This window comes from Nothobranchius furzeri, unplaced genomic scaffold, assembly GCF_043380555.1.
Source record: "Nothobranchius furzeri strain GRZ-AD unplaced genomic scaffold, NfurGRZ-RIMD1 Scf020, whole genome shotgun sequence".
NCBI lineage: Eukaryota > Metazoa > Chordata > Actinopteri > Cyprinodontiformes > Nothobranchiidae > Nothobranchius > Nothobranchius furzeri.
In genome coordinates, this window is record NW_027223037.1 from 4115102 (window position 1) to 4132117 (window position 17016).

Sequence of the window (17016 nt, forward strand, 5' to 3'; positions counted from 1 at the left end):
CCAGACAGTTAAAGTAGTATCGGTCAGTTAATATAATATTAATACTAATGAGCATCTGTCAGCTGTCTCATACTCGTTAATATCCGTTCACCTAACCTAGTTTAGATTAGAGAGACGCCTGTCATCCGGTTCTGGAGCTCATGCGGGCTTCTGGGAGCTGGATCCAACCCAGACACCAGCGAGCCAGTCCAGCTGGTATTTTTAAAAGCTGTGCATCCTCTTCTGGTGGTCCAGGCGGTGGTTCTGATCCGGTTCGGTTGGTTCGCTGGAGTTTTTGACAATAAAAATTGCGCCCACATTTTCGAAGTTAAACATTTCTTTTAACAACGGTAGTTTCTGCATCTAATGAGCTCTGGACGTCACGTGACTCAGAAAGTAGACGCCATGTTGGCAGGCAACAAATATAAACAAATTGAACGGGATCGGCTTGGATTTTACTTCGTCGGAGTTTACTTCACACTTTTAAACCGAAGAAATCGTTTTATATAGTCAGAAATTAAATAGACCAAACATCTCCGGCCCTTACTGTGCCCCTGGGATACTTTTTAAAAATGCCAGAAGCTGTCGGAGCGGACTTCTTACCGGACCTGGCCGGGGAACCCCTTGGGATTCCCCCGGAGGAGCTGGCCCAAGTGGCTGGGGAGAGGGAAGTCTGGGCCTCTCGACGCTACTGCCCCCGCAACCCGACTGCAGATAAGCGGATGAAAATGGATGGATGGACAAATAACAGATTTACACGTAAGTAGTTTGAATAGAGTGCTGTGCTGTTTGAAGGGATAAACTGAACGCCAAGAGAAATCACTAGTCTGATTTTTTTCCGTGAGAAAAATAAATATGTCAGGCAGGAGCGTCTCAAGATCTGTCTGAGATCTGTCTCGGTGAGACGGATAATCGCAATCCAAAGTGCTTTTTATGTGTGATCTGACAATTGATCAACCATTGCTTAAAAATTAAATACAGCTTAGCCGGTTAATTGCTGTGATCATAAAACACGTAAACGGCAGCATGCAGAAATCACAAGGCAACGGTTTACGTAATGTTTACATGTTGCTGTGAGTAATAAGACAGAAAAAGCCACGCCAAAATAAGTTTAGGAAGCCCACTAAGAATCGTAATAAAAGCATTTAAAATAAATACCATACACAGTTGAGGAAACGTTGGTTTAAGTTCCTGATATGAAGCGGTCGCTGCATAAGCGAAAACCTTTACTCTCGGGGTCCCACTGTTTCATTTTAGCCCGGTCACTAGTGCGTTTTATTACAATGATCCAACGTTTGCGGCGCTCCGAATCTTGGGGAATCCTGTAGATGGCTCATTCCTTATGTCATCCGCGTCTGTTCTGTTCGCATCCTGGGGCACAACAGGAATCTACCATATTTCCTGTCTAATTGAGTTTTCTGACTATAACAAATAGTCCAGCTGCGAGCTTCTGCCTGCCAATATGGTGCCGTTTCGATTTGAACTGTTGCATGCCGGGAGAAGTGACGTCAACTCCCGGAGCTCTATACTGCTCCGCTTCTGCCCTCTCCCCCCTCCCTCTGCTTCAGTCCTCTTCCCCCTCCCCCTACTCAGCAGCCGCAAACTCACTGGTGCGCCTGCAGCCTCTCAGAGTTCCTGCTGCTCTAAACATTAAAATAATTATTTCGTTTTCTGTTCCTCACTTCTGATTACCTTCAATGGTGTCTGTTTGTTGCAACCAGCAGGTACAAAAACTAACTTGTTTTTATTTGACAATTTTTCTGTCCTGTCTGTTTATTATCTTCCTGCATCTCCTCTCAATCCTAAAGAAAAACTGCTACCTGGCTTCATTTATTTTCACCTCATGAGTTACCTTTGAACTGCAGTTCTAAAAGATCTACCGACTGCTAAAACTGCGGAGTGCTTGCTGTGCGCCGGCCGCATCAGTGAGATGCGTCATCGGAGGACAAAACAGGTGATGTGCTCCGCTCCACAGCAGCGAAACGCATCAGGCACAAATAAAAGACAGAAAACATAAAAGGAAATAAGCCGACATGAACAATCACGTGTTAAATTAGTTTTTGAGGTGGCGACACCTAATTTGATAATGTTACTGTGGCCGTGCTCAGGACGCAGATGTCTGGAGCGCGTCAGCGATCAGAGCTTTGCATGCGCAAGCTGGTTAAGATTAGGATGGTGTGAGGGGAAGGTTAAATTGCAAGAGGGTAAAGGTCACAATTTGGTTAAATGTCCGTTTTACGGCGGATGTCAGTACCGACGCTCTGGCACAGCGTGTCGCCTCCCAACGTGCAGGGTCTCATCACCTGCTGTCTTTTCCCAGGACTGCATCTTGTCTGTCGTTATCACGTGACAGCGACTAGTCGATGAAAGGCATAAAAAGTCACTACAGAGCAGTGAAGTCGACTAGTCGATTAGTTCATACAACCCCTAGTAAACACACACAGTGCCTTGATCACATGACCTCTCTACCCTGAAACTAGCCACTCTCCACACTGAGCTGAGGCAGCCTAGCTTCTAACTCCCTTTGGTTACGTCAGAGGTTCACAGTTAAAAACAAGAGAAAGGAACTTTTTACTAGAGAACTCTGCTTTTATGGATTTTAAAAACAAATATCCACAATAACCTTTTCAAATTGTATTTTTTGGATAGAATTTTATATGAATAAGAAAACATGTTTTACCTGCAATTTGTTCTTTCAAAGTCGACAAGGAACTAAAGCTGGGAGCTGGTTCCATAAGATTGGTGTTCCCTCTTTCCCAGCTGATATTTATAGTTAATATTTTATGGAATGAAATTTCACTTGACTTTGAAAAGGGTAGAATGCCTTCTCCGGGTCAGGGATAAGGTCCTGCCCCAAGTGGAGGAGTTTAAGCATTCCGGGGTCTTGTTCACGAGTGAGGGAAAACTGGAGCGTGAGATCGATAGGTGGATTGGTGTTGCATCTGCAGTGATGCGGGCATTGTACCAGTCTGTCGTGGTGAAGAGAGAGCTGAGTCGGAAGGCGAAGCTCTCGATTTACCGGTCAATCTACGTTCCTACCCTCACCTATGGTCATGAGCTCTGGGTAGTGACCAAAAGAACGAGATCGCAGATACAAGCGGCTGAAATGAGTTTTGTCCGCAGAGTGTCTGGGCTCTCCCTTAGAGATAGGGTGAAAAGCTTGGTCATCCGGGAGAGGCTCGGAGTAGACCTGCTGCTCCTCCACATCGAGAGGAGCCAGTTGAGGTTGCTCGGGCATCTGGTCAGGATGCCTCCTGGACGCCTCCCTGGTGAGGTTTTCCGGGCACGTCCAACCGGGAGGAGACCTAAAGGTAGACCCAGGACACGGTGGAGGGACTATTGGGCCATTCCCATCTGTACCGTGTCGGGCCGGGTAGCTTAGGTTGTTTACATATCTGGGTGGCCTGGTATTTTTCCGGGACAACCAAGGCTCATTCTAAGCCCTCTTCTCGAGGGGGTCTGCTTCAGGCCGACCAGGGCCAACACACCCACTGCTGACAGCAAATTCACACCTTCCATTAGAGCAAGCTTCTGATTGGTGGGTAGAATCAGCCCACATGGGCTTAAGACAAGGATGTGTGGAATCAACCGGGCCAGGCTGGGGCCGATTGGGGCTACCCGGCCCGGGCCGACCCGGTACAGATGGGAATGGCCCATAAGTCTCTCACCTGGCCAGGGAACGCCTTAGGATTCCCCCGGAGGAGCTGGCCCAAGTGGCTGGGGAGAGGGAAGTCTGGGCCTCTCGCCTTGGGCTACTGCCCCAGTGACCCAACTCCGGATAAGCGGATGAAAATGGATGGATAGATGGAAATTTCACTTACATTTCATTCACATTTTAGTAGGGGTAAAATGAATCTTCGAATGGTTCGATTCATTAAATACCTTGGTTCATTTTTTACTGATTTGAAGCTTCGTGAAATGTGCGCAAAAGAGTCTGAACACATTTTACTGGCACACAATGTTGTAATGTTGGTGTTGTGGAGGAAAACGGGACCAGCAAAGACAGGAACCATTGTAAAAGGCAGAAATGGTCCAAAGTTTGGGATCAAGAGTTCAACTACGGGTCGATTGGCTAATGCTAAACAAGCGCGTCGTAATTTTAGCAGCAGACCACAGTCTCGTTTCACTTAGTGTCGTCAAATATATTACTCCATTAATCCATGTACGATTTGATAGAGTACTCGAATACCAAAATAATCTGGACTAGATTATTCTACAATAACAGCCAAATCCATGAGAGATGGTTGATAATTTGTGAAACCTTTAGATTAGTTAAAGTTAAAAGAAGGCAAACTTCTTAAATTATGTATTGAGTTTGGATTAACATCCCTGCATGAACATGTTTTTCAGTACTACTGGTTTATAAACAGTAGGCTACGTTTATTTCAAGAGTTTATTTCCATCACCATGAAATAAAACATTTAATAATTAGAACAGATTAAAGATGCAGAAAGTGGAAAAATTAGTTGCAATTAACCTTTCCACATTAGAAATGAGAAAGAGAACCAATTCATCTTTGTACAAAACAATAAAGAAGAGTAGAACAAGAAGAAAGAATAAATAAAAGATTTAGCCAAATTATTAAGAAAACTAAATTTAATTTAAAAATTGTGGCCATTCCTGCATGACCTCATCATGCATTTTGCTTAATCTGCCAATGATGTGGACATAAGCCACCAGGAAGCTGCAGGTAATGTATAAATTAGCCCTGGTGGTGTGTGCAGATGTGCTTTCAGCCAATTTATTACATTCTTAAACAGAACACCTGTTGCAATTTACAATATAAATCATTACCAAGCACATATCTTTTTATCAATTTTGATAACTAATGGAAAAAACAACTAACTTTTGAGTTTTACCGTTTAATATTAAAATACATGATGCTATTCAAGAAGATGTTTCCAGCCAGAGAATGGGGGAATTGCAGCGTGGAAGAAACACCTCGCATGTGGTGCTCAAACATATTTGTCAAGGTTGACACATCTGCACATATAATCAGTAGTATTTATTTCATTAACATGTTCAGTAGTAAGCTACTGGAAATGCTAATAAATTTAATTTCTACTGGTAACAATGTGATTGTGGTGTATATATTTAATTATGTACGGGTTGGCAATATAATCCAGTCTAAATTGTATTCAAATGTGAAAGCGTTTGTGAATTATATGCTGCACTGGCTTGAAATAGACTGCTGTGGTGGATGGAGCAGACTTGTAGCAACAACCAGTGAGTAGCTGCAGCGGCTCTGCCCCACGCCGCTGCAGACATCCACACATAAACAGGATGGTGGGGGGTTTTCTTCCACCTGCAGCAGCAAATCTGCAGGTCTCTTTCCAGGTCTGTGACCTGATCACATTTTCCTAGTTCCTCACTAGCCCTGAATGTAAACATTTGCCGCTTTAGCTCCGAACAGCAGACAACCGCTTCGACACACTTTGCGGCTGAATTATAGTAACGTGCGTAATGCATAGACAGTCACTCATCTCAGAAAAACTAGTAAACCGACGGAATTGTTTAGAAAATTTTAAGAAAGTTTTAGGAGTGTTACAGTTGCTTTAAGACACGTTTGACATTTAGAGTAGTGAGAACACGTAGCATTTTCCCGGCTGTTCGTCTGACTACTTTCATAAACTACTGCTAAAAGTGAAACATCATTCTGTCTGACATCACTGCTGCACTATATTAGGAATTAAGCTTACCTTGGCTTTGTAAATCTTCAGGTGCACAGGTCAATAAAACAAGCGCTGCATGCGAGCAGCAGCAGTGAGATCAGAGACGATCTCTTAAAAATGTCCGTGTGACGGACTTCGTAGTTTCAGGAAGTTTTTTACAAGTTTCAACAAGAGGCCAACGTGTTTTCCCAAACGCTGCATCAGTCCGAGCAAGGAACCTATCTTCTATCTTAGTAGCAGAGCAAAGCTGCTTTGTTGTTTTGTCAGTGAAATCAGTGTACCCGGAAATTGTGCAATGACAAAGGTCCGCCTATTTGAATTTCAACCTGTGATTAAATGTGTGAATTGTTTATTACGCGTCCTTTTTTTCCAATTAATTATAATTAGCGTGTTAAAGTCCCACCCCTAGTGTTATATTCAACCATATGTAGGGTTGATGATTGCTACATATTTATTTAAATCATCAATCAGATTGATATTCCATAAAAATATGAAACGCCAATCTGATTGATCTTTCAATGTTTAACTCATTCACTGCCATTGACTACTAAAGTCGTCATTTTAGATCCAACCGTTCACTGCCAATACGCATGTTTTTAATGTGTGGGCATCGGACGAGCCCCCGCGCTGTGAGAATAAACATCTCAGCTCTAAGTCCGATCTTCATCCACATACGTCACATGTCTTGTGATCAGGAAGCAGAACATCCATGTGTTAGGAGATCGTTTTGGGCCGCTGCTGTAAAAAAAGTGAGGCGTGAACCGGAAAAGCTTCTGCCGATCACAACTCAACAACGGATTATGAAAGAACGGATAACGCTCGAAACGCGCGGATTCTTCCTGATGTAAGAGGTGAGTCTCCGCTTTGTTTTAGTTGTTTAGGCGTCAACATCATCCTAGTGCGCAACGTTCTGTGACTTAAAAAAACTGTAAAAACGGCGGGAAACCCTGGCAGCGAACGAGTTAAACAAGATTCCAGTTACTTGACTTATTCAGGGACCATAAACACACTTTGTATTAATTCAGACAGTCAGGTTTGTAGTTTATAAAAATGAATGTATTTCTTTTTCCCTAAACCTAATTTTTTTTTATTTAATTTTATAATTTCAGTAAGTATGTAGTCAATCCATGCTATACACACACACACACACACACACACGTTTATTTATATATATATATATATATATATATATATATATATATATATATATATATATATATACACACACACACACGTTTATATATGTATATATGTGTGTGTGTGTGTGTGTGTGTGTGTGTGTGTGTGTGTGTGTGTGTGTTTGTACGTACATTGGCGCGTGTTCTCCAGCCCGGTCTGCTGCTCTGCAGGGCTGTTTGTGGTCGGGTCCAGACCAGCTCTGTAACACGGTACATATCAGCAGACCCTCAGATTCATTTATAGACTCGGCCTTGTGTCTCCTCATGTCTGCCTGGCAACACCTAACTCTACTGTTCCAACCATTCCAGCTCTCACACCTTTCAGAAACTTTGGCCCGGTTTCTCTTTCACCAAGTCTAATTACTGGACACACAGCAGTCTGGGGAGTTCAGATGCAGGACATTCTTTGTTCCTTTCATGTCTGAGCTTCATTTCTCCACCTGTGAGTTAATAGAGTTTTTCTCCTGTCTTCGTTAGGTCCAGGGGGCTCCTTTAAAGAAGAAAGTGGACAACATGTGGAGCAGCCTGAAAAGCAGATGCCAGACTCTCTTCCATAGCACAGGATGCAACGAAGGCCAGGCTGAGGCAGATGCGGTCCACTGTGTGGTGGATCTGGGTGAAGGAAGCCGCACAGGTGAAGCTCAAGGGCAGCAGGCTTCCAGCCCATCCTGGAGCCTCCTACCGGGGCCCGTGGTAACCACAGGACGCAGCCATCATAACTGTGCAACAGATGTCCCACAGATAGTAGAGATCTCCATCGACAAAGACTCTGATGATGGTCGGGGGAGCTCAGGTGGCGTTCCCATGGCACGCAGAGACTCCTATTCCCGCCATGCTCCATGGGGCGGCAAGAAAAAGCACTCGTGTTCCACCAAAACCCAGAGCTCTTTAGAGACAGAACGGCGTTCCGGGCGCTTAAGAGGATGTGGGAACCGTAGAGACCGGCGCTATGGAATCAGCTCCATTCAGGAAATCAATGACTCCTCATCTGGTGGGCGTGGTCTAAGTGGCCGTTCCTTTCGCCAGCGGCTAAGTGATACGGTTGGGTTGTGTTTACCACTGTCTGTCCGGAGACACGCGCACTCATCTAAGAACCCGGCCAACTCTAAGCGGAAGATTCATCTGACGGAGCTCATGCTAGAGACCTGTCCCTTCCCACCGGGCTCGGACCTGGCCCACAAGTGGCACCTGATCAAACAGCACACGGCACCTGTCAGTCCACATTCCTCCACTGCCCTTCTGGACGCATTTGACTCAGCTCAACCTTCACCTGAGGATGAGGAAGAACGTCTGCGTGAGCGCCGTAGACTTAGCATTGAGGAAGGGGTCGACCCACCACCCAACGCACAGATCCACACCCTGGAGGCCTCTGTGCCGGGTTCGTCTCTCTACAAACTTGGACCAAAGATGGCTCCTGGCATGGGAGAGGCCTCTGGGGAAGCTCGGACCTCCGGGTCTGGCATCTCTCTGGCAGCCGGAGCATCAGGGGCATGTGGACAGGTGCTGGGATGTGGAGCATCCTCTCAAGACTGTGATTCTGAGGAGGATTCAACCACCTTGTGTCTACAAGCCAGGAGGCCAAAGCAGAGGCACGCCTCTGGAGATGGTCACCAGAGCAGGCAGCAGCCTGGACCCTGGAAGGTTCACACCCAGATAGACTACATCCACTGCCTCGTGCCAGACCTTTTACTCATTACAGCTCTGCCATGTTACTGGGGCGTGATGGACCGCTATGAGGCAGAGGCTCTGCTGGACGGACGCCCCGAGGGCACCTTCCTGCTGCGCGACTCGGCCCAGGAGGACTACCTCTTCTCCGTTAGCTTCCGCCGCTACAATAGATCTCTGCACGCACGCATTGAGCAATGGAACCACAACTTCAGCTTTGATGCTCACGACCCTTGTGTTTTCCATTCTTCCACCGTCACAGGACTGCTGGAGCACTACAAGGACCCGAGTGCTTGCATGTTTTTTGAGCCGCTGCTTACGGTGCCGCTCCATCGGACCTTTCCCTTCGCCCTGCAGCACCTGGCTCGAGCCGCCATCTGTCGGTGGACCACTTACGATGGCATAGGCTCTCTGCCGTTGCCCCCTGCCCTGCAGGACTTCCTTAAGGAGTATCACTATAAACAGAAAGTACGAGTCCGCTGGCTGGAGAGGGAGCCACCACTCAAGGTGAAGTAGGGCTGGCCTTTCCATCGCCTGAACGCACACGGCGGGAGGTTCCTTGGTAGCCAGTTAAAGGCTGTATGTCTTTCAGATGGGGGATAGAATTAATTATAACAAGCTACTTCAAAGTTTATTCTAATCTTTGTTTTTATTAATGACATCACAAATGCACACATATGATATTCTGTGTAAACCTGTTTTAATGGGGGGGGGGGGGGGGCGTCTCCTCTCCTGGTTTGTGTTAAACGTCTGGCTGATTCCTCCACACCCCGCCTGCATGCTGACCGTTCATACCACACAACCGTTTGACTCTGTTGTACAGTCCGCTTTGTGCTCGAGTCCCCCACTCCGCCCGGCGGAGCGTTGGTGACACATCTTCCCCAGGTGTGCCGGTTCAGAGCTGGCCCTGCGTGCATGAGCATCAGGTGTGTAAAGGTGGAGTCATCTGGCTAAACAGGTGAAACGTATGCTGCTGTGTGGCCGAAGGGACACTCTGTAAGGGAATGATCACAATTCCTTCTGCTCTGCTAGTCGTCTTCTCATGCAGCACTCTTCTCTGGCGAATGAATCCAACATGGCTGCTGCCTGTAGCAACCTCGTCTCTGACGTAGCACATCCCACTAATTCGGAGTGACAGCTAGAACAACAAACTGGTTTTCCCAATCATGTGACTTAAGACCTCATCCAGAACCAGAGTGTGGGCATCCTGGAGGCTACCTGGGGTCCTCCGGGACTGTTGCTCCTGTAAGATGCAGAATGAGGCGTTTGTTAGAACGATGAAAGGGGGGTTCGTGTCTCCAGCATAAAAGCTTCAGCTGTGAATGATTTTAGTTCCTGCTGGCTTGTCTGGTTTCTGTTGAAACCTGGAACCTTCGTGCCTTTTTCAGAACCTTTGGTCTGGTTCTGGTGGGACTGGTGAAGGTTCAGTCATCCAGGCTACGGTCCTCTTGGGTTTACTTTATTTCTGATGAGCTTCTCTTCTGAGGACTTCTCACAATGAAACAGAAAAGTGCAAAGTACCAAGCTTATAAAACAACAGGTGCATGAGCTCTGAGCTCACCTTCCTATGGTGCACGTTAGACTTTAGTGGTGCTATTTAAATAAAAACCTGAATACTAAAAATAAGCTTTAGTTGTGTCTGTCTCACTCTGATGCATGCATTAATCTGTATCTCACAATATTAGGTTGTTATTAGGGAGTTGTTCTGCTCCAGTTCTACGTGTTCCACACTACTGCCTGGAAAAGGAACGTAGATGCACTAATTAGCATTATACCATAAAAATAGGCATTTTAAATGTCTCCTACAGGCCAGTATCTCAGTGGGGCCTGGGCCTCTGGGACAAAGATGAATCAGAGTTGGAAAGGTTTTTCCAGCGATCAGTTTAAGAAACGGCTGCTGATTTACATCAGCTGAGGGGAGCTGTTCAACAGTGATTGGACCTAAATCACTTCTGTTACATTAAAACCATATAAAATTACATTTAAGATGATATAAAGTAATTATCTAGCATTCAGATGTTTGTACGAAACGCATGTGGACACCTACTAATTAGACTCTGCTTGATCTCGTTAAATTAATGTGTGCAGACATGCTGCTATGAAAGCACAGAAGAATGATTCTGACCTATGATGCTATGGGAACCCAGTGGTCCAAATGGGATGTCGGAGGACAGAAACCGCTTTAGCGGGTTTTGTCCTGCCGTCTGGTGCTTAATTCTTAAAAACACAAGATGCATCAGAGGGAATGACTGCGTAGGAGGAGGAAATTAAACTAACCAGAATAATTGTACTATGATGAATGGCCTGTATGTGAACAAGCACCTTCTAGGGTTCTACACTTCCCCCAAGGCACTTTACAACACAACATTCATTTGCCCACACACACATGCTGGTGGGAATGAGCTACATAATTGCCACAGCTGCCCTGGGGCGCACTGATGGAGGCTGGCACCGCCGGTCCATCTGACAACCACCAGCTGGCAAGGCGGATGAAGGGCCTTGCCCAAAGACAACCGCAATGGGAGTAATGGTACCAGAGCTCAGCACTGAGCTGGTCCCGGTCCGGTGTTGGTGCTCTTTCAAGAGACGAAGCTGAGATTTCTGGAGAGAAATCTGCCAAAGTCGGAAGCACTTTAGTGTGAGTTTGTGTTCAACGGTGACGTGTGAAGGCCTCATCTGGGATCTAAAGACAGGATTCGGGTGTTTTTAGGAGTTCAGCTACAGAAAAACCAGATTCCTGTTTTGGAGCAGACTGGACCGTGAGGGGTGGTCTTAGCCACTCCTATGAACGGAACGATCTCACCGCGTTTTGCCCACACTGTGTTTTCCCTCCATAAGAGGCAGCAGAAGCGGTTTGGGTTTGTTTTTGAAGCCTTGGTGGAGCTGTAGCCCCCCCACCCCGGTCCCAGTACGAGTCATGGATCCAGACCTTTAGAACATTTATTATTGTTCCCCTACGGTAGAACGTTTGCTTAGGAGCTGAATGCAAATGATGTCTAAAAAAACAGCCCTGATTATGCAACGGAGTGTCAACGTTTAATGGTTGTAATCCCGTCACTTTAATGCTGTTCGTGCACGCTGGCGCCGACGCAGGAGGACCTGACAATGATGGGAACTCATGGTTGTGGCTGTGCGGCGCCGCCACGTTCCCTGACCGCCTGGTTCGTTCTGACCTATCACAGAAGCCACTGAGTCGTCAGACGAATATCTCTTCTCCTTTTTCTTTTCCTGCTGTCGGATTGGATGGATAATCAGTTCCACTTTTCAGTGTCTGTTCTGGTTTAACCTGTTTTTATTTTCAAGAACCGTCTCAATACATCACATTTAGTTGTCACTCTTGGTGCTTGGCTTATGTTTCATTGTCTTAATATTCCAAATAAAACTGCGATCCTCACCGGCCCTAGTGATGCTCTGGTGTCGTTCTTCACACATGGTAACCATTACTCTACAATTCTAGATTCACATGCTCGCACGTTTCCTGTCTGGCAGGGATCCAGGTGGAAGCATCAATAAGTTCAGGTGTTTTCTGAGGAGCTCCAGAGAAAATAAAAGATGCTCCACACATTCTGAATCGGCCCAAAATAGAAAAGTGGCGACACGGTCTGGATTTCAGAGCTGGATGTGGGTCGGTGATGGGTCAGTACCATCACCGTACTTGCATGACTGACCCATCATTTGTGATAAAAGACAAAGCTGCCGATAAACGTCTTTGTTGACTCTTCACTGACAAGAACGACCCAGAAGAGACAGTCTGGTGCAGCTACATTTATTTTCTGAGGTTTTATGTAAACAATCTTCCTTAATAAACTCAACAGACAACAAATAAACCTCACTGAAACCAGGGAGATTTTAGCTCAAAGTCCAGAGCTCCATCCATGATGAGAAAATCTCATTCACGTCCCAAAAGTTCTGGCTGCAGTCCAGTGAGTTCATGGTCATCTAGAAACCAGTTAAGAGATGATCTGAGCTTTGTGACCTGGTGCATGATCCTGCTGGAGGTAAATGGGTTAGGCTGCAGCTGGTTTGGTTCTGCAGACCTTGTCTCTGGTTGTGGGTTCAAGTCCCAGTAAGTCAGGCCAGTCGGGTAAATTCTTCTTTGTCCTGATTCTTCATCACTTCTAGGCGGACAAATGCTGTTGCGTTAAAAAAAACAAATCTTTCTGATTTTGTGACATAAATCACGATGAAAAAAAGGAAATAACCAAAGCTTCACACAGGTTAAAAATACTGCCTGCTGTTAGAGGACAATCCAGCCAGAGCAGCACTGGAGGGAAATATTTAACCACAAACTTTTATTCCAGAAAGGAAAATCTATCCGTGGGGGACCAACAGGTGATGAAGAACCTTCTGAAGCCCTCAGAGAGGAAGTCTGGAGATTAGGTGGTGGTGCAGCACCTATTTAGGATTTTTACGGGATGTTTTTGTTATGACCTCCTGCTCTAAATGTATTCTGTCATTAAAAAACCTAGAAACGTGCGTCTCCATGGCGACGGATCACATTAGCATCACATGCCACAAGCGCTCCCACCCCAACTCCTCCAGCTCACGCGATGAGATCGGATGAGATGCTGACTGCTCCTAAACCTGAAGAATGGAATCAGATTATCTCCACTGACCACTGGCTAACCTGCCTCTGGCTGCAGAAAAACTAGTTTGGCTTCTTACGCAAACTTCTGCATTTAACCAACCCCCCCCCCCTCCCCCCCCCCTCTCTCTCTCTCTCTCTCTCTCTCTCACACACACACACACACTCTCTCTCTTCTCTCCTCTCTCTCTCTCTCTCTCTCTCTCTCTCTCTCTCTCTCTCTCTCTCTCTCTCTCTCTCTCTCTCACACACACACACACACACACAATTTTCAAATCCTGTTTTCATTTAGCACATGGCAGCGCTCCATCAATCTCCCAGTTTCACAAACCAAAGCTATTTCCTGATTCCCTCCCTCTCTCATATAATTATTCTGCTGGACTGAGCCTCTATTTCTTCCAGGACTATTTGTCCTGTTCTGTCCTCACAATGACACCAAAGCCTCAGCCAGGCAGAGATGTTCAGGTTTGTTTCCTGAGGGTTTCACTTCAGATCTGTTCAGAGATCCTTTTAAAGCTCAGACTCACAGAACATGGTGGAACAATTAAACTCTGATTGAAGAAGCTTTGCCTTGTGGGTCACTGTGTTCTCATTCACCCAGGACAAGGAAATCCTGTAAAGTCTGTGAAATGAAATGATAAGTATATTTTAAAACTGAATATATTATTAGTATAACCACTTTTATATGCATATTTTTGTTATATTTTATTTTCATCAGTAAATTATATTTAACATAATAGTGATTAATAACTCAATATGGCCCTTGTTATCTGTAGTTCCTCCACCAGGGGGCAGCAGACATGTTAGACTGACAACAGTCGGTTAATTGGGTAGCTGCTTGCCAAGGGCGTCAGTTTGTTGTCAGAATTGCTGGGGACAATAACCATACACTTGAGTGGGGTTTAAAAATTGCTGGGGACAATAACCATACACTTGAGTGGGGTTTAAAAATTGCTGGGGACAATAAAGTAGGCTAGCACAGGGGTCGGCAATTTGCGGCTCTGGAGCCGCATGCGGCTCTTCCATCCATCTGATGCGGCTCTCTGTGCTTGTAAAATAATGAATGGATATTTAAATAAAATGCTTTATATTTTATTGCATTAATTTTACATCTGTATGCCAATTCTAAATGTAAAGATTGTCTGCGTAAACCTGAACAGGTCCAACCCGGTCTTACTGTGAGACCGGGTTGACGGGTCACGCTTGTGCGTAATCATATGCGCTGTCTGAGCTGAAGATGTGAGATTCTGGGCTTCTCCTCAGACGGCTCCTGGATGTGTCGCCACATTGGAGACAGGAACAAGTGCTATAGAGCTCCGGACCCCACGTGACTCTCAGTTAGTAGACGCCATTTTGGCAGGAAAAAAAAAGGTAAACAAACACGGATGTAACCATGAACGTGAATGGGATCTGCTTGGATTTTAATTCGTCGGAGTTTACTTCACACTTTAAAACCGAAGAAATCGTTTTATATAGTCAGAAATTAAATAGACTAAACATCTCCGACCCTTACCGTGCCCCTGGGATACTTTTTAGAAACGCCAGAAGCTGTCGGAGCGGACAACACCGGACCTGGCCGGGGAACCCCTTGGGATTTCCCCGGAGGAGCTGGCTCCGGCGGCTGGAGAGAGGGAAGTCAGGGCCTCTCGACGCTACTGCCCCCGCAACCCAACTCCGGATACGCGGATGAAAATGGATGGATGGATGGATAAATAACATAGATTTACATGTAAGTAGTTTAAATAGAGTGCTGTGCTGTTTGAATGCATAAACTGAATGCCAAGAGAAATCACTAGTCTGATTTTTTTTTTCGTGAATAAAATAAATATGTCAGTCAGGAGCATCTCAGGATCTGTCTGAGAGCTGTCTCGGTGAGACAGATAATAGCAATCCAAAGTGCTTTTTATGTGTGATCTGACAATTGATCAACCATTGCTTAAAAATTAAATACAGCTTAGCCGGTTAATTGCTGTGATCATAAAACACGTAAACGGCAGCACGCAGAACTGACGAGGCAACGTTTTATGTGATGTTTACATGTTGCTATACCATACCATACCATTTTATTTATAAAGCGCATTCAACATGGCATTACAACCAGACAAGGCGCTGTACATTAAAAGATTACAGTTAAATTAACACGTTCAGAATGACATTTAAAGCATAGTTTATAAGAAAAAATGAAAACAAGAAAATACTCGAACTAACAGTCGTAAAACACTAAAAACGCAAAGGAATGTGAAACAACAGATAAAAACATATGAAAGAACCACAGTAATACAGATGTTAATTATTGTGCATTCTATTGTAGAAAGAATGCAGATGTCGAAAGTGGTCCATGATTATGTATTATATGCAAGGTTGAAGTAGTGAGTTTTCATGCGAGATTTAAAAATGCTAATTGTTGGTGCTTGCCTCACTAGTAGTGGTAATGCATTCCACAGCTTGGGAGCACAGACAGAGAAAGCCCTTTCTCCACGGCTTTTCAGACGTGCGTTTGGAAGAGCTAGGAGGAGCTTATCCTCAGACCTGAGAGCACGAGGCGGATTGTAGTAATGGACGAGTTGACACAGATATGGAGGAGCTTGACTGTTCAGGGATTTATAAGTGAGCAGCATGATTTTGAAATTGATCCTGAGATGAACGGGCAACCAGTGGAGAGATTTTAGAATTGGTGTAATGTGCTGTCTTCTGTCAACTCCAGTCAGGAACCTAGCTGCTATGAGTAATAAGACAGAAAAAGCCACGCCAAAATAAGTTTAGGAAGCCCACTAAGAATCGTAATAAAAGCATTTAAAATAAATACCATACACAGTTGAGGAAACGTTGGTTTAAGTACCTGATATGAAGCGGTCGCTGCATAAGCAAAAACCTTTACTCTCGGGATTCCACAGTTTCATTTTATCCGGTCACTAGCACGTTTTATCACAATGATCCAACGTTTGCGGCGCTCCGGATCTTGGGGAATCCTGTAGATGGCTCATCCCTTATGTCGTCCGTGTCTGTTCTGCATCCTGGGGCACAACAGGAATCTACCATATTTCCCGTTTGATTGAGTTTTCTGACAATAACAAATAGTCCAGCTGCCGGCTTCTGCCTGCCAAATGGCGCCGTTTCGATTTGAACTGTTGCATCCCGGGAGAAGTGACGTCAACTCCCGGAGCTCTATTCAGCCAAAGTTTCATAATCAGGGAACATTTTCTAAGTGACAAGTCTCTCTGAGAGACAGGGTTTGGAAAACACTCGCTTCAGTGGGAGGAATCTTCCCGCATGCACTCTGGTTCTCTGGGGTTAATCAAGTTTAATTGTTTCTCTTTGCAACAATCTTCACAGGAAGGCAAAACAGTTAAACGGCAGGTTACATATATTTCCATTTGACTGTTTATTTTGACAGATGAACTCAAGGATGTTGCTTGGTTTGAAAGAATTACCCCGACGCGCACTGATGCGCATGGATGAGCTGACATTTTAATCGTTAACGCACATCGCGGAGGTAAAATATTCCCATCAGAACATCAGAGCTTTATACTGGACACTGTGTTCAGCGTGGCTCCGAGCGCCCACGGTGGACAGTGAGCTGAAGATCTGGGGTTCGCAGCGCAGTGCAGCACCACGGCGCATGCGATAAGATTTCCTCCCACTGAAACAGTCTGGAAACCCGGTCTCTCTGAGGGATGTGTCACTTGGAAAAATGTTCTTTTTATGAAATTATGAAACTTTGGCTGAACAGCGCTTGTTCCCGTCTCTAATATGGAGACGCATGACGCGTAGAGACATTTGATCACGCACAAAGTTTATGTGGAGCAGAAGCGGTCGGGCCACGACAGGTGAAATGTTCCTAGCCTACATGAAGTGAAACTGTTTAATTGTAACATTAATATGTTACTGGACACGCTGGTCTGGTTGGTTAGACCAGTGTTTGAAGTGGAAACACACA

General features: G+C 45.3%; 1 protein-coding gene across 4 annotated transcripts in view; it reads left to right on the forward strand.

Annotated features, from left to right (window-relative positions):
- Window positions 1–11893, forward strand: part of socs5b (suppressor of cytokine signaling 5b) — a 32519-nt gene extending 20626 nt beyond the window's left edge. For 2 of the 4 annotated variants that reach the window (XM_054734233.2, XM_054734234.2), the window contains one exon: window positions 7307–11893. In XM_054734233.2, the coding sequence (XP_054590208.2) occupies window positions 7343–9010 (1668 nt within the window). In that variant the 5' untranslated portion in view covers window positions 7307–7342 and the 3' untranslated portion in view covers window positions 9011–11893. Of the gene's footprint in view, window positions 1–558; window positions 739–6346; window positions 6503–7306 lie in introns of all 4 variants that reach the window. The other 2 variants (XM_054734232.2, XM_054734235.2) reach the window with 2 other exon arrangements.
- Window positions 11894–17016: the final 5123 nt, after the last annotated feature.